Genomic DNA, 25838 nt, shown 5'->3' on the forward strand with positions numbered 1-25838 from the left:
CCTGGTTAATGCTGTTGTTTTCACACATGATGCATATAAACTACAGCTTAAAGTGTAATTTAATTGTGAATATTAAAAACCACTTTACAAGATGCTGGGAAAACCTCTTTCAGAGACACTGTTGGTGTTTACTACTACTACATACATGAAAGAAAGTAACATTTGTGCAAGTGCTTTATCCAACATTAATCCAGCATTTGTGAGTGAGTACACTAATGAATATTTTGTTATTTTAAGAAATTTCAAATGGATGCATTATAGCATTGAAAGCCTAAAATTAAAATGATGTGTCTGGGAATGTTCCAACTTCAAAAAGAAAACGGTTTTAGGCCCTAAAAACCATACACCTTTCTGACAATTTTAAGATTTGTTTAAATGTATATGTAAATTGGTAGCATTTTAAATTACAGTAAAATTATATTTAACAATGTACAATTTTATATCAAGAGTTAGCTGAGGCAGATCAGGTTAAAAATACAGTATCTATAAATAAAGTTATAATTATTTGCAAATTGCGTGGTTGTTTGCCTTAAAATCTCACAATGACTTTGAATTTAAAACACTCCTCCCTTCTGTAATTGGTCCTGTCCAGTAAAAGCTCATTCATTGGCTACCTTGCTCTTCACACCATAACATTGCAGAGTGCGGTTGGGGGGAGAGAAGTAAAATTTGGAAAGAAAAGCAAATTAAAACACTAGGTGGAAAGCATGCCTCAAATTTATGCATGATAAGGTGCGTCGAGAATAATGTCTGCAGATTCGCAAACTGCTGTTAAAAACCTAGAAATATGGTGGCATGTCTTTATGATAAACAAATGAGGGGAGAAGCAGATCTTGAATTCAAAGGCCCAATCCCATTTGAACACAGTCCCAAGCTGTTCACACGAGGATTTTCAGAAGAGGTTTTTGATATTGTTTGCTGTTTGTTTAGCTCCGGTACCCTGTGAAACTTATTGTGTCAGGAAGTTGAGTATCTCTGTTCATCACAAAAACATGACTTGCACTAAAGCAGGAATTAGGATAAGAATTGTCTCTACCCCAGGATAGGACATGAGAGTTATTTATGAAGCATGTCACTCTTATTCTCAGCTAGGAGTAGGAGTTTGTGTTTGAGAATGAGTGTCGTAACGATTTTATGGTAGGCCATGCCGCAAAGCAGAACTCATGATGACATTGTGTAGTTTCCTTGGAAATTATGATGACGCTTTATAGTTTTCTGATACTAACGTAATGGCTTCACCATAATGACAACAATGATGATGATAACAGAAGAAAGAAAACATAAGGTAGAATAATTGTGCTAAGTGACACATAGTCTGTGTCACTTTGCAACATAAATAATAATGTACTGAACACTGAGATGTAAAGACAAGGACGGACAAACTGAATGAGAGTAAAGCCAAATAATGATGTCCTTTATTTAACAATAAATGATCTACAGCTGTAATTTCAGAAGAATTGCCTTCCCACAATGAAATTAACCGCGTCTATAAGTCACATTCATTCTTCCAGTGTAATGTGGTGTTCTATGCCTCTCTCTGTTAACCCCCTTTATCTTCTCTATTTTTTCAACGTCGCAAAAGTCTGCCTTCTCAAGCCTTCCTGGGCTCATAAACTATAACGTAAATGTTCCAGGGGTCCATGGAATACAATGCTCAGCATGTCAATCACCTATCCTGCCCTGGTAATCTTTAGGCTCATACAACACAATTTCCATCCATGATCACCTGTATGTTAATGCTGTGCTATTGCTTGAGATTCTCTTTTGTGTGCTTTCCACGCCTGGCGCAGTTATCTTTAGGTGTGTGTCTATTTCCATGAATGCAGCATTGCTTCTACATTACCTCATGTTGAGTGGTGGGATATATGAGCCTATGTATTACCTCACAGATTGTAAGGGTGTTGTTTAATGTCTGGTGCAAAATTCAAGGACTACCAGTAGGTTGGTTGTGAAATACCCAAATTGTCACTATTGCAAAGCTGAATTTTACATGTAGTATTACCAACGTTATTTCGGCAAATAATTAATGGAATAGGAATAATTTCCTAAATTAAGGAAATTTATGAAATGATTTTAACTCTGCTCCTAAGAGCAGACCCCAATTTGCATCACTCTGAGATATCTGAGCCAGTTAGCCCCCTTTTATTATTTTAAGATGCCTAAAAAATACAGGCACATATCTGCACACAGTACTCCAGACAAGGCCTTGTTAGTGTATTCTATAGCTTAAGCACAGCCTCCTTTGACTTGCACTCCACTCATTGTGTTATTTAACCTAACATTCTATTAGCCTTCTTAATGGCTTCTGAACACTGTCTGAATGTAGATAGTAATGAGCCCACTGCTACTTCTAGGTCCTTCTCATAAGTTGTATTCTCAGGTTTTGAATCTCTCATTGTCATTTTTACTTCCTATGTGTAATACCCTACATTTACTTACAGAAAACTTTTGTCACTCTTTTGTTTTTCAGTTTATAGATTTGTGTATTCTACTTGGATGTGATTACTGTGAAACAATAAGGGGCATTGGGCCTAAGAGAGCAACAGACCTCGTCAAACAGCATGGCTGCATCGAGGAGATTATTGAAAACATAGATACCACAGTAAGAAAAAGTCATATGTTTTACACCTGCCTAAACAAAAAGAAGTTTGTTTGTTTGTTTTATTTGTTCTTTTCAATAAGTAAAGGTAAGCAACAAAAATTTAACGTACAGGCAATACGTAGCAAAACTGGCTGCAGTTGTTGCAAACAGTTGGTGTATGTGTGTTGCATGTAATGGTATAATGGGTCTGTTCATAACGGCAGGTGTTTGGCTGCTCACACATTTTCAGAAAGTGATATAGAAAGGGTATACATAGTGCTTTACCTAAGCAAAAAATCTACTTCTGAGCAAGAATTCAACAATCCGGTTTTGATAAATTCTCTGCAAATTGGCACAGAAGACAGAAAGAGAGAGAATTTCATGGCAATAACAATGGAAGTTATTGTCTAGTGACTTATGGAGTGAAGAGAAAATCCAGGAAGTATGACGGATTGTGCTTGAAAGACGTTCACAATCAGTTGATAGCATTGCTGTGCAGCTTAACGTGAATTATAGAATCTACCATTTAAATTTTTACACAAGACCTTAGCTGCAGCTTTGTTCTCTGGTAGTTGACATGTTAGTGTTTGCTCACCATACACCTCCTTTATGATGTTGACTTCTTGTTCTAAATTGTACTGCTTTGTGTTCCTTTGTGCTATAAATAATAGGCTTGCAAAAACAGCAGTGCAACAAGGCTGCTAGTATTAAAATGTATTGACTGTACCCCATATAAGAATAAAACATACCTTGAAATAGGAAAAACTCTGCTAGATATTCACATGTTTAATAAAAATGTCGATAAATAAATGAATATATAAAATTGCACAGTGTGCAGTTAGGTCCATAAATATTTGGACAGAGACGTTTTTCTAATTTTGGTTCTGTACATTACCATATTGAATTTTAAATGAAACAACTCAGATGCAGTTGAAGTGCAGACTTTCAGCTTTAATTCAGTGGGTTGAACAAAAAGATTGCATAAAAATGTGAGGCAACTAAAGTATTTTTTTAACACAATCCATTTATTTCAGGGGCTCAAAAGTCATTGGACAAATTAAATAACTGGAAATAAAATGTTCATTTCTAATACTTGGTTGAAACCCCTTTGTAGGCAATGACAGCCTGGAGTCTTGAACTCATGAACATCACCAGATGCTGGGTTTCCTCCTTTTTAATGCTCTCCCAGGCCTTTACTGCAGCGGCTTTCAGTTGCTGTTTGTTTGTGGGCCTTTCTGTCTGAAGTTTAGTCTTCAACAAGTGAAATGCCTGCTCAGTTGGGTTAAGATCTGGTGACTGACTTGGCCATTCAAGAATTTTACACTTTGCTTTATTAAACTCCTGTGTTGCTTTGGCTGTATGTTTTGGGTCATTGTCCATCTGTATCATGAAACGCCGCCAAATCAATTTGACTGCACTTAGCTGGATTTGAGCAGACAGTATGTCTCTGAACACCTCAGAATTCATTCAGCTGTTTCTGTCCTGCGTCACATCATCAATAAACACTAGTGTCCCAGTGCCACTGGCAGCCATGCACGCCCAAGCCTTTGGATAATGAGCTGTTCCATTCCTTCTCCATACTTTTTTCTTGCCATCATTCTGGTAGAGGTTGATCTTGGTTTCATCTTTCCAAAGAATGTTTTTCCAGAACTGTGTTGGCTTTTTTAGATGTTCTTTAGCAAAGTCCAATCTAGCCTTTCTATTCTTGAGGCTTATGAGTGGCTTGCACCTTGCAGTGCACCCTCTGTATTTACTTTCATGCAGTCTTCTCTTTATGGTAGACTTGGATATCGATACACCGACCCCCTGGAGAGTGTTGTTCACTTGGTTGGCTGTTGTGAAGGGGTTTCTCTTCACCATGGAAATGATTCTGCGATCATCCACCACTGTTGTCTTCCGTGGACGTCCAGGTCTTTTTGCGTTGCTGAGTTCACCAGTGCTTGCTTTCTTTCTCAGGATCTACCAAACTGTAGATTTTGCCACTTGTAATATTGTAGCAATTTCTCGGTTGGGTTTTTTCTGTTTTCGCTGCTTAAGGATGGCTTCTTTCACCTGCATGGAGAGCTCCTTTGACCGCATGTTGTCTGTTCACAGCAAAATCTTCCACATGCAAGCACCACACCTCAAATCAACTCCAGGCCTTTTATCTGCTTAATTGATAATGACATAATGACGGACTTGCCCACACCTGACCATGAAATAGCCTTTGAGTCAATTGTCCAATTACTTTTGAGCACCTGAAATGAAGGGATTTTTGCCTCAGATTTTTATGCAATCTTTTTGTTCAACCCACTGAATTAAAGCTGAAAGTCTGCACTTCAACTGCATCTGAGTTGTTTCTTTTAAAATTCATTGTGGTAATGTACAGAACCAAAATTAGAAAAAAGTTGTCTCTGTCCAACTAATTATGGACATTACTGTAGGTGTACTACTCTCTCTGCCATAATCTCTCATAAATACAGTATGTCAGCAGATTATTTACTCATGTTTTAAGTGTTATGTAATTATTTCAAACCATTAATAGCACACTACATAATTAACGTGCAGTGAATACACTTGACTTGAGCATTCCTAGTTTTCATCCTCTTTCTCTGTATGTTTAGCATTTGTTTGCTCAGAGTTTGATGCACTTTCTGCTTCCTGAGCAGCTCTTCTTTTCTCCACCCTAGCACCCTGCTGCTTCTCTTCTTTCATCAGCATCTTTTCGCGTTAAAACTGATTAAGTCAGTGTTTGTGTTGCAATTACTTAGTACGTTTTCCTTCATTTTTCACTTAAGCTGGCACTTAAGTCTTCAATCTGCCTCAAGAATGATTTAAGATATAAAAAGGTAGAGGAAGTGACGGCGAATGTGGTAGGAATGAGAACGGTGCCCGTACTCGTGCCACCCTGCTGGCCGCTGCTGAGAGTTGATTTTACAATACAATAAAAATAAAAAGAACAATAACCTTGGAGGTCAATCATCACCCGGCAGTGGATAGCAGACGTCACGTAGTATGTGTGTACCATATTTCAGGTCAATAGATCAAACGGTTTGCGAGCTACACATGATTTAAAATCCTGGACAGACAAGCGGACAGCCATGATAGTGTTTTATGTATAAAGATATGCTTTGCTATCATTTGTGTGACAGTAACCTGTCTTAGCTGCCATTGACAGCACAAGTGGCCTGTTGAGACCTCGTAATAAAGTCAGGTGTAGTTTGGTATTTTGATCCTTGTTTGTAGTTTCCTGGATTGTTATGATGTCATATGATTTCTTTTGTGTATTCCTTTTGTTTTTGTAGTATATTTATTTTGCATATAAATCAAGATATACCAGAAATGACACTGTCTATTGTTCATAGATGTTTTTTCCCCATTCTACATTTTCCAGACACTTCCTTATTCCAAAGAAGTTCTTATTTATTTGTAAAAAAGTATTGGAGTGAGATATTGAGGAATCTTAGCTGTTAGCTAACAAAACTACCTTGTGGACTAAAGGGTCTTGTCTTGTTTGTCAAACTTCTTACTTTTGCTTTAAGAATTTTATTTTTTATAGGTTTTTACTTTATCATGAACCTGCCCTAGTTGCTATCTGTATTGTATTTGTTGTACTCCTGATGCCTATGCAAGCAATTCACCAGCTACTGTGGCTTTCCATCTACTTTTAAATTTCAGAGATGTGTGTGTGTGTTAGATTAGTTGGGGCCTCAGAACTGGCCTAGTATTAATCAGTGTGTGATTGTTTGTTTGTTTTCTCCGTGGATTTAGCACACTGTTCACAGATGGTTCCTTCCCAGGTGCCCAAGCTGTACAGGTGCCATGCACCAGCCTTGATTACTGATGAACCAAAACTGGAATAAGCTGGTTTATAAAGGGATGGATGAATTCATATTTTGGTCTACATTTCTGTATTTTCAAAAAGTAATTTCGGACATATCTGTACTGCAATCCCTGTTTTTCTGAGGGTCAATTACTTTTGCTCTCTGAATTTTTTTTAGGAAAAAAGTGCATAATGTTGACAAGTTCCCATTTTCAATAAAAAAAGTTGGCACTTCATATTCTGAACGATAAAAGAAAATGTGTTGCTAGAACTGCACTGTTTTTCTGGTTCACTCTAGGCAGCTCAAAATATTGATTGGGAACCTCCAATTGGTCAATACACAAAGTTTGTCAGAAGAACAGTAGTTTAACTTATCAGCTGACCAGCTGTGAAGAGTATCTACAAATCGACTGCTAAAACAAGTGCTGAATTTGTCACTAATAATGTGTATATATGGACATTACTCAGTATTGGTATTGAGAGGACTTGACGATTCCAGTCACAGTAAGACATTATACAGGTGCATTTCCATCGGTATGAAGCAGCCCCAGCAGCGTTCCCTGTCACACTACTGATGAATAATTTGTTGGCTGAAAGTACTTGGTATTAGTGTGTCCGGTAGAGGATATGAGCAGCATTGTTCATAATGGCACTCAGTTTAGTCTTCATTCTCTTCTTCGCACTACCTCCAGGGGTAGAGCCTACCATTTTCATTAGCTTTTGATTTAGATGGCCTCTCTTTAAGTGTTGTTACCAGCCCAGCACTCCACAGTGTAGAAAATCACAGTGGCCTTCAAAGTATTGTAGAAAATCACAGTGGCCTTCAAAGTGTTGTAGAAAATGTGAAGAATTTTTACATAAAAAGAACAGTCTCCTAAGAGAAAAGAGTCTGATCTGCCCTTTTTTTATAGTTGCTCTGTTTTATAAGACCAGTCCAACCTGTCATTAATGTGGACCCCCAAGTACTTACAGGAATGTACCACATCTACATATACAGAGTTGTAGAATATGAATAGGATGCCACTGCCCTAATTAAAGGAACACAGAGTCCTAAGACAAAAAGAGTCTGTTCTGCCCTGTGTTATATAATTAATCTGTGTTACGAGACTAGTCCATTGATTTGGACCCTGAAGTACTTGTAGTAGTGCACCATCTCTACATCCACTCCCTGAATAGTTTAGCAATGTGTTTTAGGTCAAAAGTCCTGACGTGAACTCAGCCAAAATTTTGTGCCAAGGAATGAAGCAGGAAAAACCTGCTGATCCAGATGTGCTAGTGCAAACCACCAATGTATCTCAATCAGAACGATAAGTAAAACTGCTCCACAAACCTCTGAGAAGCTGTCTAGTAGCACTGGAAACATTTAATTCCTGTTATGATGGTTAAAGATGTTTTATCACTTAAATATCAATGTGTTGTTTACTTTTCCACATAAGCTTCTTCATAGCCTCCTAAGCATTATGTTTACCCTTGAAAAAATAAGGCATAAGCTTGTTGTTAGGTTAAATGCAGTAAGTAAGCTGTGTCTAGCGTCCACTGCTGTACTGATGCTGATTTAGTACATGACTTACTTGTGATGTTTTGAGACAATTGCCAAAGTACAGCCCAACATTGCAATTGGGTCAGTAGAAGCGTGTTATATCCCACACTTTGTTTCTGCAATTTTCTGTTGCTTGCACATTAGAGGTAAGAATGCCAGTGCCTGATCTTCACAATCAACACCCCGCTTGTGTTATTGTAGGCTACCAAAGCACACAGCTTAGTGACTTCCAATTTTTCTCTGGCACTTTGACAGTTGCTTCACTGTGAACTGTGCTTTGGGGGCTAATGTCAGTTTTCACCTTCTACTGATCAAACGCTTTGCCACGTAGTTACTGCACCTGGCTGCAGGTTTATACAACTGAAGTCAGGAGGGAAGGACTGTTGCCCGATGTGCGGAAATGCATGGGAGGAACTAAGTCTAAGTAAGTCAGGAGGGATACAATGGTGACTCTGTCATAAAGTGCTGTATGCATCAGTTCTGCTATCTGTGACGATGACCAATTCACATTGCCATCCCTTTCGTTTGATTTAACTAATGGTTCGGCTTCAGCTTGTTTTAACACTGGCTTTACAGCTTTTCGTTTATACACCATTGTGCATTTTGGTTGAAGGCTCCACCACCACTCATGAATATTGATGAGTTAACATACAGTATATTGGCAAAATGTATAGAAATATTCATAATGGTTTTTACAGCATCCATTAAATAGTACTATCCCAAGTGTTGTTCAAGCTTAATATTTTACATCATATCATAACGGCTTATTCTGACAGACATTAGGCTTAGCTATTTTTACACAGAATTCCAAGCTTGAGTGATGTTCAGGGTTAACACCACAGAGGTTAATCAGTTAGTTTTCTAGTGTTTGTATTAATTCAAGTTGCAAAGATTTCATAATAAAGGATATTGGTATTATAAGTAAAAAGTACAATGGGGTTTGCAGACATTCTTTTTTTATTTTATTTTTTTTTTTTTTTTACAATATAATGATGTAAAGTTTTCTACTGCAGTAGCTAGCACAGTTCTAGCAATCTGGGCTTCACTTGCAGCGTTTGTATGGTGTTTGCATGTTTTTCTGAGTTTGCAATCCTTGGGTACCCCTCACCACCAAATGGTTAGTTCTTTAGTGTCTGCACACATGCTTAAAAACTGCATATTATGTTAAATTGTGGTTACGGTTTATTCCACTTTGGGTGGAACTGTTCCCAGCAGTAGAATGACACCCATTTCAGGGTTGGTTTTCATGCTGCTGGCTTAAAGTGCAGGTCTGCCTGGCCCATAATGTCAAACTAAATAAATTATTGATGGTGTCACTTTAAAAGGCCAAAGTATAAATGCTGTGCAGGTTTACCTTTGTGTGTTCAGATCACATATCTTAATAGCAAATGGTGTTGTGGTACTGGGAACTTAACAAAATGTTAATATTATGACTCTTGTTTTCCACACCATCATTTTTCACAAAAGTTGAATTCAACTCTGTTCTCACCAGAAATATCCAGTCCCAGAAGTTTGGCTGTATAAAGAGGCTCGACAGTTGTTTTTGTCCCCAGAAGTTGTGGATGTTGATTCAGTTGACTTAAAGTGGAATGAGCCAGATGAAGCTGGGCTGGTGGACTTCATGTGTGGAGAGAAGCAATTCAAGTAAGTAAATGGCACAGCATTGTTATGGGTTTGTCATCATTAATCAGATGTTCAGAGTAACTCGGCATATCTCAGCCTATATTAATTAGAATTGTCATGTTGTCTTGGTTTCAGTGTGGGTTTTTTATGTACTTTTTTGATCAAATGAATACAGTTTAGTGCCACATTCACTTGTGATATTTTAACTAACTATATGTAGTTCAATGACATTAGGAGTTGATATTGGCCATTAATTTAAGCAGCCAGCAGACTTGATGAATGCTTGATTTACTGTTCTGTCGGGGTTCTCAAGTGGACTCAGCTACTATTTACCTGTGGTAGACATTAAGTGGATTTTTATGAAAGTACACCATCCTGTACTTTTTTTGCAAGAATGCAGGTCACCCAGTGTTTATTTTTGGATCACTCCTACACAGAGAACTGACAAAATGAGCTTTCTCATATAATTCATGTCTGAGTAGATATGATAAATAAAGCTTAACTGTAAATTAATGTGAAGCTATATATGGAGGAGGAAATAGTTGTCAAAATATTCACATTACATTTAGGAATTGCATCATATATCTATTTAAGACATTACAGTGAAAATATGATTATGTATATACTGTAGCATTCCTCCTAAAACTAGAAAATGCAAAAACAACTATGAATTCTCAAACAAGGTGTGTTGTGTTTTTTTTTTTGTGTTGTATGTGATGTACAGTAAATTATCTGAATGTAATGACAGCTCTTCACCTACTGTGTTTGCTATAAAGATGGTAAAGCACACCAGTCTGAACAAGCAAGACTATTTGAGCCAAGATTCAAATCCACTTTATTTAAAACATTTTCAATGCCCTTCCACTTCCTCTTCCATTTATTCTGACTGCTCAGTCTTTGAGTGGTTCTATTCAGATCTACACACTTTGCTTTAATGACTCATTTTGAAATTGCAGCTGAAGTACGCTAGTTTGTGATTTTGAAACTCCAGGGAGTCTGTCTCTTCGATGATAATTTTCATGTTGCAGTTGCTCTCATCGTCAGTTTATGCATCAAATGACTTGAGATGTATTTAATAATTTAGTGGGATCTGTTGAGATACAAGTATTTTGCTCTACAGTATATACCCTTTAAAAGTGCATGCTTACATTTTAATGCTGTAAACAAATAACCAAAATAAAATTACATTTCCTCTGTAACAAATATATGATGTACTTTTAACATTACAGACGTAATGTTGCCAAGTATATTGAAAGAATTCCAGTTGCCTAATGAGTAACAAGCTAAGTGTACTTGGAGAAAATTCACATCTCAACTCAAGAATTGTTTATATAATAGAGATGTAGTACGTTTTCTTTAGTAGCATTGGGTGTAGCTGAGGTTAGACAGTTTATCCCAGTTGCAAAACACTTGACTGATCATCCTGTCACAGCAGGATTTGCTATTTTGTTATTATTTTTTGTCTTTTAAACCCCTTAAATGACAGCTTTGCAGTTGTAAAATAGTGAGATTGGTTTGTCTGCAAATTAGACATGCATAACAAAGACTAGATATACTTTAAATGTAAGATTTCATTGCACAGTTCAGTGTGATCTCATTTCTTTCTTATTTTAATATCTTCTGTCAATTACAGTACATCTTACTTTGCTGAGATGTAACAGATAACTTTAAAATGATACAATATAAAAGTGATCAGATAGCAGTTGTGAGATTCACATTAAAAGATTACCCTTAGCTCCACATCAATGGGTTAAAAATCAAAATAAATAGTATGTAAAACAGAGTACAGTATGAGCACATGTAGTAATGATGAAGCATCACCATACATTAGTATTCCTTATCGTCGGCATTTCTTTTTAGTATTCCTGTAATAAATTGCTTGTTAGAAAGTGTGTCTGTCTATAATCCTTACCAAGAAAAGGAAAGTGATGAAACTGAATGGATGGCTAGCTAAACTGCTGATACACAGCAGGGTCAAAGTGCACCAGCTAGTCAGCATCTTTATTACTTAAACACAGGATAATGTGTACAGTGTCCTGGGCTGCAGCACTATCATCGTTACAGTGCTTGGCTTGGGGTTGTTTGGTTGTAAAGATAAGTCATTATTATGAGTTAAGGTGTTACTCTTTTTAATGATTTATTTAGTGAGGATCGGATTCGGAATGGCACTAAGAAAATTAACAAGAGTCGTCAAGGAAGTACACAGGGCCGACTGGATAATTTCTTTAAGGTTACAGGATCTTTGTCATCAGTAAAACGGAAGGTAGGATTCCATCCTTTTTATGTGCATTTATTTTATTTTTACATTGTAAAAGATTGCAAATAATTTTTAATTAATGCTGATATATACTGGAGGAATTGTATTGCCATATAGTAATACTGTACACCTGATACTCATCTACACCATTATACTTAATTTAGCTTCCTTTCCTGTGCTGTGTTTTTCTTTATCAAACAAACTGGTCTGAACCAGTTGCCAGTTCTGTTTTGATTGTTTTTGAAAGTCATTCACTAATTTTATTTATTTATTGTCATTCTAAATGCTCATTTCATGAATTGAGACTGAGCACCTGAATATGCCAGTGTATAGAACATTGATTGTTTTTATCTTGAAAGTTATCCTCAGTACCAGAAATAAAATGACACCATGTCCTTCTCCCTCTCAACTCATTGTGATGCTAAATTGAAACTGATTAAACATGTTTGTTCTTTGTATACATTTCGCGAAGAATGTTAGAAGTGTTATCAGTTGAAAGAACTTAGTGACATGTTTATGTTTAAAAATTAATACAAACATACATACAAATACAAACATACAAACAAATTATTTAATATTCAAATGGTTTTTCTTCCTTATGTTAGAGTTTAAGAAGATGCATAAAAAAATTGTAAATGCACTCCAAAAGTTGTTTTAAGTTATTTTTTGTAATTTTTATTCTGTTTTTAGTCTGGGGTAGTACAGTAACCATTATTTTGGCATCACCTGTATGGAGTTTGCTTGTTCTCCCTGTTTTCCCATCTAGGACTTGATTGTGTTTCTTCTTACACCATTTCCTGAGTATGTACACATACTGTATATTTTAGTAATTTAAGGACTAAGCTATATGGCTTGCACACTCTTGTCTTGGCTTGGCTTTCAAACAGTCACATCCATGGAGGTTGATAACACATCACATTTTAAGATTAACAATTTCATAATATTCACAATATTCATGCATGTTCACTTCTCTAATCTAGAATTGATAGCCTGACCACCATAACGAGCACGTCTTTGGCATTTAGGAACTGAACCAGAAGATCCTGAGAAAAGGTCATGTAGGCACAAGGACTTGCAGATTTCTCACAGCCAAGATTCACTGTTTCAATTGAGAGTGCAGCCTGTAAACCAGCATGTGGCTTCAAATGGCTCAGTGGTTCTCAAACTCTCAGTTTCAGGGTGAAAAATAATTATTGACAGTTTACTAAACATTTATATTTGCCAACTCAAGCTACCTGAAACAAGAAGTGTCATTCAGACTTATTTATTATTAGCAGCTATGTTTGTTGTGGATAGAGAGTAAAATCTGACAGACAGCACATCCCATTTGAAACATAATATGTCACAGACGTGTAGTAGGAATGCAGCAGAGAGTGAACCGTCAGCATGGGTTTACTACAGCGTGACTGCACAGGAATACAAGCTATTATGTTCTTGAATAAGGGGAAAAATACTACATATTCAATTAGTAAATGTAACATTTAGGAGTTCGATCCAGTCAGTGATTCTATTCATTTAAAAAAGGTCCATTTTGGAATTGTTCCCTTCCTAATAGTTTTTTTTTTCTTGCTTATTTTGAAATATATCTCTTTTATCTCAAATGTCCTTTCTGTTACACTTACATGATATCTTGTGAAATAAAACTACTTTTAAATTAGAACAGAATTCTATGTGTCTTTTTATCCCTACACAAAGTTCTGCTCCATGATGTATCATCAAAGTGAGCGTTTACTCTTAAGTGCAAACTGATGTTTCATTTAAGAAAAGAGTGTATTTGTGTGTGTTGTAACAAAGGTGCCATATATGCACCCGACCTGACACAGAGGCACATGTATAAAATAAATACATTTTTATTTTTCTTGTCTTCCACATGTCCCCCAGCCACAACACAGTCCCATGCACAATACAGCAATACCAAAAACACTTTCTCTGCACCACCACTCCTCCTAGGCAACCTTGTCCTCCTCCACTCGACTCTGGCCGCTGAGTGGTGGTTGCTGGTCCCTTTTATTGGGCACCTGTGGCGAAACTAGTGCCCAAAAGGGCCCAACAGCTCCTGCTGCAGCACCCCCTGGTGGCACCTGCAGAACCCAACAGGGCTACACAACACTCCAACCCCCATGAAACCCTGGGGGAGTCCAAGGCACCGCTGCAACCCAGGGAGGCTGCCATCTAGCGTCCAGGGGGAGATGTTGTGTTTCCCATGCTTGCTCCCCTGGTACAAATGCTGCAGGGGCATCCCAGCCGGGTATGGGCCCTGGCCATCCGTCGCAGTGTATTTGCATATTTTGAAAAAAAAAATACATATTACAAACCGGATTCCAAAAAAGTTGGGACACTATACAAATCGTGAATAAAAACTGAATGCAATGATGTGGAGGTGCCAACTTCTAATATTTTATTCAGAATAGAACATAAATCACGGAACAAAAGTTTAAACTGAGAAAATGTATCATTTTAAGGGAAAAATATGTTGATTCAGAATTTCATGGTGTCAACAAATCCTAAAAAAGTTGGGACAAGGCCATTTTCACCACTGTGTGGCATCTCCCCTTCTTACAATACTCAACAGACGTCTGGGGACCGAGGAGACCAGTTTCTCAAGTTTAGAAATAGGAATGCTCTCCCATTCTTGTCTAATACAGGCCTCTAACTGTTCAATCGTCTTGGGCCTTCTTTGTCGCACCTTCCTCTTTATGATGCGCCAAATGTTCTCTATAGGTGAAAGATCTGGACTGCAGACTGGCCATTTCAGTACCCGGATCCTTCTCCTACCCAGCCATGATGTTGTGATTGATGCAGAATGTGGTCTGGCATTATCTTGTTGAAAAATGCAGGGTCTTCCCTGAAAGAGATGATGTCTGGATGGGAGCATATGTTGTTCTAGAACCTGAATATATTTTTCTGCATTGATGGTGCCTTTCCAGACATGCAAGCTGCCCATGCCACACGCACTCATGCAACCCCATACCATCAGAGATGCAGGCTTCTGAACTGGCGTTGATAACAACTTGGGTTGTCCTTGTCCTCTTTGGTCCGGATGACATGGCGTCCCAGATTTCCAAAAGAACTTGAATCGTGACTCGTCTGACCACAGAACAGTCTTCCATTTTGCCACACTCCATTTTAAATGATCCCTGGCCCAGTGACAACGCCTGAGCTTGTGGATCTTGCTTAGAAATGGCTTCTTCTTTGCACTGTAGAGTTTCAGCTGGCAACGCGGATGGCACGGTGGATTGTGTTCACTGACAATGGTTTCTGGAAGTATTCCTGAGCCCATTCTGTGATTTCCTTTACAGTAGCATTCCTGTTTGTGGTGCAGTGTCGTTTAAGGGCCCGGAGATCACGGGCATCCAGTATGGTTTTACGGCCTTGACCCTTACGCACAGAGATTGTTCCAGATTCTCTGAATCTTCGGATGATGTTATGCACAGTTGATGATGATAGATGCAAAGTCTTTGCAATTTTTCGCTGGGTAACACCTTTCTGATATTGCTCCACTATCTTTCTGCACAACATTGTGGGAATTGGTGATCCTCTACCCATCTTGGCTTCTGAGAGACACTGCCACTCTGAGAAGCTCTTTTTATACCCAATCATGTTGCCAATTGACCTAATTAGTGTTAATTGGTCTTCCAGCTCTTCGTTATGCTCAAATTTACTTTTTCCAGCCTCTTATTGCTACTTGTCCCAACTTTTTTGGGATTTGTTGACACCGTGAAATTTTGAATCAACATATTTTTCCTTTAAAATGATACATTTACTCGGATTAAACGTTTGATCTGTCATCTACGTTCTATTACAAATAAAATATTGACATTTGCCATCTCCACATCATTGCATTCAGTTTTTATTCACAATTTGTTTAGTGTCCCAACTTTTTGGAATCCAGTTTGTACAAAAAATATTTTCCATCTATAAAATCTCTGGATAGTCTTAACACTTATTTATCCAAAGTTGTTATCAAACTTTGTATTATTACTCAGCCATATGTGACTTACTGGTGCCTTTGTTTTATACAGTGTACAGTTATTTTATAGTTTTTTTTTAACAAAGAACAATTCCCACTAACTAAAATGGAATCGGCCACAGCAGGGAAAGTTAAGCAAGTATTGGCATACAAGTAGCTGTTCTAAGGTGCAGGAGAGAGAAAAATTAGGTTACAGTTGACACATTAGCACCGACCAAGCTTGATGGACCAAGGGAAGCCTCAAGGACGTAGGCTTAAAAAAAAAAAAATCATTAAAAGTATCTATCTAAGCATATATAATTGAATAAAACTTTCCATACATTTCTTTGTTGCATGCACAGGAATAATGTTGTTTATATTTAAGTAATCCATTATCCAACCTGCTATCTCCTAACTACAGGGTCACTGGGGGTCTGCTGGAGCCAATCCCAGCCAACACAGGGCACGAGGCAGGAAACAAACCCCAGGCAGGGTGCCAGCCCACCGCAGTATTTTAGTAATGTTTTATGATTATGTACCAGTGGAATAAAAAAATAAATAAAAAAATATACTGTATGTGCCGCGGACCATATGTAGTGCGCTTGAGCCATCCCTGACCTCAAATACAAACACAGGAGACCAAAGTAAAAACAAAATGGTGTGTTTTTTTAACAAAAGAAATAATTACAACAGAGTGATAAAATTACAAACTAGAAGGAGAAAACAACTAACACCTATGTCTTCAGGGCTCACCGTACCTCCTGATGTGAGGTCCCTGACTACCTTATGAAGTGGCTAACTAACCCACTTTTCAAATCAGTCAACTTGTCTCGCCACCCCAGATCATCATATTCTAATTTGCTCTGCGCCTTACTTCCTCCTGCTGGCTGAGCCCTCCTTGTCTGAAGCCCAACTCCATGATCACTTCAATAGAAGGGACTTTTAAACACTAGTCAGAAATTCCCTACAGCATCTCCTACTGTTACTACTTCCAGGATCACAGATGATGCTAAAAGTCCTTGGATCATAGCGTATGACTCCCCTTGACGCTCTCAGGTACTCCTGCATATTTGTAGCAGAATAGATATTTCACAGGCAAGATGAGCTGTCCTCCCCAGTATGCGTATGGTGGTACCACAAATTTTTTTTGACTATACAAAACCCCTCAGAACTCTGGATAAATGAATCAGAGCTCCTATATGTAAACCGAGACCCTGTATAGCCAGTTTCTCTGTAAGTAACACGCTCTGTGGGTGATAAGTGGTAGCGAAAATTGGCTTATTTCATGAGTATAGCTGATTATAATGCTGCTAGAATAAATGGTGTGTCTCTGGATACTGAAGGAAGCGTGTTGGCATTTTTCATTGTTTATTTTGCTATTCTTACAGGAAAATAACTAACTACTTTTTATATAGTTAAATAATTCCAGTTTGTACTTTTCATTCATAGGAACCTGAAACCAAGGGCTCTGCAAAGAAAAAGCAGAAGACTGGAGCAACACCTGGGAAGTTTAAAAAGGGCAAATAATTTTTTTTGTAAGGAGAAACTGCAGGTCTGCTGTGTAGTCAAGAGTTTTACTTTTTTATTGTAATGTAAAAAGTTTTGCAATAAATGTTTTTTGTTTATTTTATATAGCTTACTTATAATGATCTTGGTTTACAAGTATAGAGTATCATTTCATGGATACTTCACAGTTCAATAAAGGAGACCCAAGAAGAGAAGTAAAAGTCAAGGAAATGTTTAGTTATTCATCTATGGGGGGGTTACATGCACAGACAAAAAAAAAAAAAATAGTCATTTGGGGGTCTCTGTGCTTAAATTGGAAGGATTTGTCCATCCGGGTTTTCCACCAAACAGTGCAGTTCTTGCTTTCTCTTCTCAGCAGCATTTGTCTGTGCCATCTTTTGCGTTCCCAGATTCTCTCTTCCGAGGCTTTGCTTTTTGTTAAGCGGTGCCCAATTTAAATGGCAGCGTACCAAATCTTTTTTAAAAAGATTTCCACAAACTATCAATGCAAGTATACTTGAATGCTTCTCTACAGCACCAGATAACATTTTATTACCACTTCTTAAAATGGGCACTCCATACACATATGTGTGTGTGTGTGTATGTATATTGAACAAAAAAGTGTCAGTAATGATTATTAAGTTAGAAATTGGATGAAGGTTTTTAGTGCATATGCCCACCCCGCAAGTTGGGTGTGCAAAGGGTGAGAAAGAAGATTTCTGGAGTGAGTTGGATAAAGTGATGAACAGTGTACCCAAGGGACAGAAATTGGTGATTGGAGCGGATTTCAATGGACATGTTTGTAAAGGGAACAGAGGAGATGAGGAGGTGATGGGTAGGTATGGTGTCAAGGAGAGAAATGAAGAAGGTCAGAGGATAGTGGATTTTGTCAAAAGGATAGACATGGCTGTGGTGAATACATATTTTAAGAAGAGGGAGGAACATAGTGTTATGTACAAGAGTGGAGGAAGATGCACACAGGTAGATTACATCCTGTGCAGAAGAGTCGATCTGAAGGAGATTGAAGACTTCAAAGTGGTGGCAGGGGAAGGTGTAGTTAAGCAGCGTAGGATGGTGGTCTGCAGGATGACATTAGAGATCAAGAACAGGAATAGAGTGAGGGCAGAGCCAAGGATCAAATGGTGGAAGTTGAAAAAAGAAGACTGCAAGGTTGAGTTTAGGGAGAAGGTGAGACAGGCACTGGGTGGTAGTGAAGAATTACCAGACAGCTGGGCAACTACAGCAGACATAGTAAGGTTGACAGCAAGAAGAGTGCTTGGCGTGACATCTGGACAGAGGAAGGAGGAAAAGGAAACCTGGTGGAGGAATGAGAAGGTACAGGAGAGAATACTGAGGAAGAGGATGGCAAAGAAGAAGCGGGATAGTCAGAGAGATGCAGAAAGTAGACCAGAGTACAAAGAGATAAGGCGCAAGGTGAATAGAGAGGTGGCGAAGGCTAAAGAAAAGGAGTATGATGAGTTGTATGACAGGTCGGACACTAAGGAGGGAGAAAAAAACCTGTCCGATTTGGCTAGACAGAGGGACCGAGCTGGGAAAGATGTGCAGCAGGTTAGGGTGATAAAGGATAAAGATTGAAATGTACTCACAAACGAGGAGAGTGTGTTGAGCAGATGGAAAGAGTACTTTGAGAGGCTGATGAATGAAGAGAATGAGAGAGAGAGAAGGTTGGATGATGTGGAGATAGTGAATCAGGAAGTGCAATGAATTAGCAAGGAGGATGTAAGGACGGCTATGAAGAATGGACAGGCCGTTGGTCCAGATGACATACCTGTGGAACCATGGAGGTGTTTAGGAGAGATGGCAGTAGAGTTTTTAACCAGATTGTTTAATGGCATCTTGGAAAGTGCGAGGATGCCTGAGGAGTGGAGAAGAAGTGTACTGATGTAGATATTTTAAGAATAAGGGGGATGTGCAGAACTGTAATAACTACAGGGGGATTAAATTGATGAGCCACAGAATTAACTTATGGGAAAGAGTAGTGGAAGCTAGGTTAAGAAGTGAGGTGATGATTAGTGAGCAGCAGTATGGTTTCATGACAAGAAAGGGCACCGAAGATGCGATGTTTGCTCTGAGGATGTTGATGGAGAAATATAGAGAAGGCCAGAAGGAGTTTCATTGTATCTTTGTGGACCTGGAGAAAGCATATGACAGGGTGCTCCGAGAGGAGTTGTGGTATTGTATGAGGAAGTCAGAAGTGGCAGAGAAGTACGTAAGAGTTGTACAGGATATGTACGAGAGAACTGTGACAATAATGTCTGCGGTAGGAGTGATGGAGGTGGGATTACATCAGGGGTTTGCCCTGAGCCTTTTCTTATTTGCAATGGTGATAGACAGGTTGAAAAATGAGATTAGACAGGGGTCTCCATGGACTATGATGTTTGTTGATGACATTATGATCTGTAGCGATAGTAGGGAGCAGATTGAGGAGACCCTGGAGAGGTGGAGATATGTTCTAGAGAGAAGAGGAATGAAGGTCAGTAGGAACAAGACAGAATACATGTGTGTAGTGGAATGGTGAGGATGCAGGGAGTAGAGCTGGCGAAGGTGGATGAGTTTAAATACTTGGTATTAACAGTACAGAGTAATGGGGATTGTGGAAGAGAGGTGAAAAAGAGAGTGCAGGCAGGGTGGAATGGGTGGAGAAGTGTCTGGAGTAATTTGTGAAAGACGGGTATCAGCAAGAGTGAAAGGGAAGGTCTACAGGATGGTGGTGAGATCAGCTATGTTATATGGGTTGGAGATGGTGGCACTGACCAGAAAGCAGGAGACAGCATCTTTAACTCTGCTACCTCCAGCTCTAAGATAACATAGCAGTAAAAACTAGTCACCAATTAAGAAAAGGGTTACAATGACAACCTGCAGCCACTGTGGCCCTCTAGGACCAGAGTTGTAGACCACTGATTTAGGAACAGCTTGGTTTGCTGCTGGAAGATATATTGGTAAGGCCAGCAGGGGCAGCTGGGGTGCTTACCCCGTGGTCTCTGTGTGGATTCCAGTGCAATGTAGACACTGTGCTATAAAAATGGTGCCGTCCTTTAGATCAGATGTAAAACTAACGTCCTGACTCGTTGTGGTCATAAAAGATCCCGGAGTCATATTTCAGAAACAGCAGGGTGTACCCTGATGACCTGGCTTAATTGCCCACCATGGCCTGGACATTCTGGCCCCTTAATCATCCCATGTCTCTAACTGATTATCTCCCTTTCCCCTTCGCCACCTAATTGTTAAGTTGTGGTGAGTGTACTGGTGCAAAATGGCTGCCTTGGGTAGATGCTGTACACTAGCAGTGTTTGAAGTGGATTTCTACTGTCTATGTAAAGCACTTTCAGTAGGTTAAAAAAGCGCTACATAAATGTAATTATTTATATTACAGACCACACTTTGGTAGGGGTTGCCAACTACTTCCTTTATTCAGTATGAATTATTCTCTCTGGACAGACAGACGATATCTCATTTTCCCATGAGGTGGCATTAAGCTTATTTCAGCAGTTACTAGCATAGTTTAATACTGAAGGTAATTTTTTTTTTTTTTATATATAAACAGATATGTTGGTGTATATTACTTAAGTAAAGTAACTTAATTTTAGGCTTTGAGAGAATACTACAGAGATGGACAGATGCCCCACCACCCTCCTCTAAAGTTCAGAGGAATTTAAGATATCACACATGAATGTAAAGCTAAGAGAATAATCAATAAGAAAATGTCTTGGAGTTCACAGTGAACAACCGCATTTTAAAAGGCTGTGTATTTGATTTTTTTTTAATCTGTTAAGATGAAAGACTGAAAATATCAGAATCAGGCTTGACTTCCTGTCCAATGTTGCATATATTCAGCAGAAGAAACATGTTCAGCTTTGAAACTTTTTTTTTTTTTTTTATAAATATTAGAATTTTAAGTAAGAAATGACCACGTCGCCATTTCTGCTTTTAGCTTGCACTCTCGAGCTTTTCCTTAAAGCTTTGTTGTTTTTTTTATGTAGATATGGATCACCATAATGTATTCCATTTCTTCACATTATATTTACTTGCAAGTTAAAAACTGATGGATTACGTAGGCCCAGTAATAGGTAGATAATAAAAGTATCAGGCAGCATCTTCTGCTTCTTGGATAGTCCGCTTGTGTACTCTCCTTGAATATCCGTACTGTGTATTCTGAACGTGCACGCTGGTTATTTCAGCTATCACTAATGAGTACATTAAGTATGTCATTAAAAAGAACGGCGTGTCCCAAGATAAGAGAGAGTTGCTCACTCACTCTGTAAAGTCCACACCATTAGGGGACGCGTTGTGAGCCACAATAGGCCGGGCCCAGTCAAGGCGCTACTTTAGTTTTGTTTCGCTATCTTCATAAAGAATTACAGTCCAGTTCTGAGACGAGGCCCAAGACTAACAATGTTTTCTACGTGAAAAATGTATTTTTTTTATGTGTAGTATTGTATGCTAATCATTTTGTATATGCTGGTAGAACACTTTGATCCCCTTTTCCTCAACTGCTAGTACTGCTGGTACTGTAGTAGTGGTATTGTCTCATGTGCAGTGTACAGTTTCTTAATTTGTCTTCTTGTAATACTAACAGGAAAGCAGACACACCTGAGTGACTTGCAGCTCCTTCTGGCGACTTTGCAGAGGGCAGTACGGTGGCACAGCAGTCAGACTTGCTGCTTCATATTTTCACAATCCTGGGTGCAAACCCCAGTTTCTGTTTAGGTGGGTTTTTCTCAAGGTAGTGTATTTCACCTGAAAATCCCAAAAGATGTTATATAATTACTGATTTGTTCACTTTGCAGTTTCAAATGTACCCCTCATTGCCTAATATCTCACATAAATCTAAAAACAAAGAATGCTGCCTTTAGTAGATAAATCTTCACCTAAATATGTTCGTCATGCCAGTATAGACCTATACACTTTTACTGGAGTTTCAATATGGGAGGAAATAATAATCTAACATTACTTAACTTTCTCTAACCTGCTTGATCCAATTCAGAGTCACAGTGGGCTGGCAGCACTGGGTGCACGGCAGGAACTCTACATAGGCCTCTGTGATGCACACTCCCATTCCCATACTTCAGAATGAACTCGACCCAAAAACAAACGAAAAGGTAGACATGAGGAGTAAATGCAACTCTAAACAAACGGCAAATGAGTGAGGTACTCAGGCTCAGGGTGCTGGAGCCATTAGGCGGCAGCACTTACCACCATGACAGCCCTCTCAAAGATCTGTATTGGGCCTTGTGGGGTTGAGTGAGTATGGATTGGCACCCCGTCCAAAGACTGCTGCATGCCATTGCTACTGCCATGTGTTTCCATCTCTGTGGCCCTGAACTACATTGAGAAGGCTTCATGATGGATGGATGGATGGATAGGGTGACTTTACTATGTGATATGTTGCTTCTCTGCTGCTTCTCTGCTCCAGGGTAATAATTATAACCTGAGGTAAGGCCAATCCATTAACATTGAATATACGGATATCCCCGAGGGTTATCCAGCTCAGATGATTCTCATTGCTGAGGACCCGAGCAGCTGGACCAGGCCAAGAGTATGCCGATGAAACACCTGGCTGCGGCAGATGGTCATTTCCAGAGGATGGGACTGGACCGCATGCCTTCCTATTAAGGGGATACCAACTGTGATCCCAAGCTGTTTTGTCGTGTGGTGGGTGCAGTAATGTGCTGTACCAGTGCCTGCTCTCCAACCTGACCTGACCTGTACGTAAATCTGCCCTGCTATGGATGGCTTCCCATTGATAGTTGGTGCCTATGCTGCTCAACGCTGCCATAGCCTGGACTGTCACCTCTACGGAACATCAAGGTGTGCTTTTGATCATTGAGTCCACGTACTACATCTAGCTGCTTTTCTCTAGCCATTTTTATCATTGGGCTGGCATCTCGCTTTATTGCACCTATGAATGAATGACAGAAACCAAGCCTCTTGCTGATCCTTTCTTCTATTAAATCCACTCACTGATGACTATCAGCTTCTATCTCTTACTGCATTCTCTGTAATCGTGTTTACCGCAGCTGTAAGGACGATTAGCTAATAATTTGCTGAGGCTGCCTTAAAATCCCTCAGCAGCTTGGGAAATTATTACCTGCTTTCTGTAGTCGCTAATAACCAAAGTACACACACTGTTAATGATCTGAGCAGAGCATTCAAGACAGCGGCCACAGTTTATCAGCTGTAAATAAAGTCGGCTCCTCAACAGCAAGCGAATGGGGCTTTGGCAAATCAGCCACATCATCTTATCTCTGGTTCATTCATTCGCTGAAGTGTTAACCTCGTCAATATTTATCAGAACACTGAAGACATCACCTGGCATGTTTAATGCTTCTAATCCTATTTTTATGGTTTTATAGTCCCCCTGTATAAACGTAGTGGATTGGCAGTGCCACTGCACACTGAAAAGAAAACAGTGAAGTAGCTCGGCAAGCGAGCCATTTGCTTTTCCACTGCTTGACTGAACTGATCACCATTAAGCTGCATGTTTGACTTGAGGCAGTGGCCGACCTTGTGAAAAACCAGTGCCAACCTCTTAAAGTATATAGGAGTTCACATGAATTAACATTCATTCTGAGCTGCCTAATATTTCATTTTAACTCGCAGTATGCCATCTAGCAACGACTGGGCACTTCTTTCTTCACTAAAATCAATTTAGGCCTCTGCTATAAGTGTAATGTGCATCTGCATTAATTTCTCTCATTACATTTATGATTAAAGTTGAAATTGACATAAATATATGAAGTTCATATACAGTACAACCTATCTTAAGTCCTGTTTCTATTTATCCAATTTCTGAAACTACAATTTGAGTGGGCTGCTCAAGACCATCCTGGGAGTTCTGGACATAAGGTGGGCAAAGTCTGATCTACAGTCACCATCTCTTGACGCTGGCAATCTGCTTCTGGCATGTGAACATGGGTAGAACATGCAAACTCCACACAGAAGGCATGCCAGCTGGAAATAAAACCCGAGTTCCAGCTCCATGAGGCAGCAGTGTCATCCATAATGTGATCTTGCAGGTTCTGTTACTCTCTGTGATATCAATTTTCTGATAACCCCTAGGAGGTCTCTGCCATTATCTTTTTAAATTTCCTTTTCGAATTATTCTAAAAATGTACCTTTACTCTATGACCTTCAGCCTTAGATCCTTAAATATTTGTAAAATATGTTTAAGTTTTGTCAAATGAAGACTCCAAATTAGCCTTGTCTTTTTGAAAATGACGACTCTTTAATGGCACATTTACGGGATGTGTGGTTCCTCGTTTCATTTCATTCTGGGAAGGGTTCTTTGCGTATGAAATTGGGACTTTGGGCCTTGAAAATGTTCCTAATTTGTACAGAAGTTTTTAATATTTAATAGGCTATCAAGTAGAATACTAACGGATCAGGAACAGCTTAGCCTGAGATGTTGAAAGCAGCAAGAGTCCTTTCAAAATCAGGAACCCATTGGTATTCTGCAAATCAGTTATCATCTGTTCATGGTGTCACACACGTGCACATGGGAGGCAGCTAAAGGGTCTAAATGAGATTCATTCCACACCAGACCAAGGGGTGGCGGAGTGCACTGACCTTTTATCTCACTTTCCTGCAGACCGTTCATGGGAAATTCCGCCCGGCCCTAATGATGTCACTTCCGGTTCCTGGACCCTTGGAAGATGTTCCTTCCGGTGAACAATCCATGACCAAAGAGACTTCCTGTTCTGGCCCTTTCAATGACATCATGTCCGGGTCTGAACCCATGGAAGAGGACCCTTCTGCTTCCACCCTCAATGACTACACTTCCTTTTCTGGCCTTCAAAGCCACCATATTTAACTAACCTAATCAGTTCTGTTTTGGACTCCATTCTGAGCACATCAGTGCTAGCAGTTTGCAGCCAGGGAATATTATACGGGTGGCTGCCTCAAGCCTTTACATGACTCTTGTGTCTGCTTTTTGTGACAACAGTTATTTATGGACCATGTGACAGATCTAAATAATTAAAGGTTCTTTCTGGAACCTTCATGTGGATGATTCTTTTGGGATCACTCTGAAGAACCCATTAAGGCACCTTTATTGTTAAGAGTGTGCGTGCGTTCATGAGTGAGTTCTGTGATGGTGCGGTGCTCCGTCCACAGGTTAGTTTTGCCTTGATGCCAAAGCTGTCAGGATAGGCTATGGACCCCTGTTGTGATGTGAAATTTTGCATACAAGTTGATAAATATTTTGTATGTCTTTATTTGTAACTTAGACAAAGCAATGTAATATTATTGTTGCATTATAGATAATAACAGCAATGGTCTGATGGTTTAAGAACCACTTCCCCACTTTAGGACTGAGTCTTTTTGTAATTTTACAACAGGGTTGGGGGAAGCGCCTCAAACAAGTTTGACCAGTATTTGTGAACCATTTTCAACCACACACACGGTCCTCTCACCTCTCATTCGTGTGAATGCTTTTGTCAGACACAGTTCCTGTGCTCTCAGCTCTTATACATTTTTAAGTTTTCCTCACTTTAAGTTCCCAGTAAAAGCAAACTTATTATGTCCAAATCTTATTGATGAATTTCATCCCGAAGGGTTATC

At 39.1% G+C, this 25838-nt stretch overlaps 1 protein-coding gene across 1 annotated transcript in view; it reads left to right on the forward strand.

Annotated features, from left to right (window-relative positions):
• The window catches only part of fen1 (flap structure-specific endonuclease 1), a 44056-nt gene extending 26674 nt beyond the window's left edge, over window positions 1-17382 (forward strand). Inside the window, exons 8-11 of the mRNA XM_039747553.1 lie at window positions 2471-2602; window positions 9416-9567; window positions 11692-11809; window positions 17202-17382. Of these exons, the coding sequence (XP_039603487.1) occupies window positions 2471-2602; window positions 9416-9567; window positions 11692-11809; window positions 17202-17279 (480 nt within the window). The 3' untranslated portion in view covers window positions 17280-17382. The remainder of the gene's footprint in view (window positions 1-2470; window positions 2603-9415; window positions 9568-11691; window positions 11810-17201) is intronic.
• The last annotated feature ends 8456 nt before the right edge of the window (window positions 17383-25838 follow it).

The sequence above is a fragment of the Polypterus senegalus genome, chromosome 1, assembly GCF_016835505.1.
Source record: "Polypterus senegalus isolate Bchr_013 chromosome 1, ASM1683550v1, whole genome shotgun sequence".
Lineage (NCBI taxonomy): Eukaryota > Metazoa > Chordata > Cladistia > Polypteriformes > Polypteridae > Polypterus > Polypterus senegalus.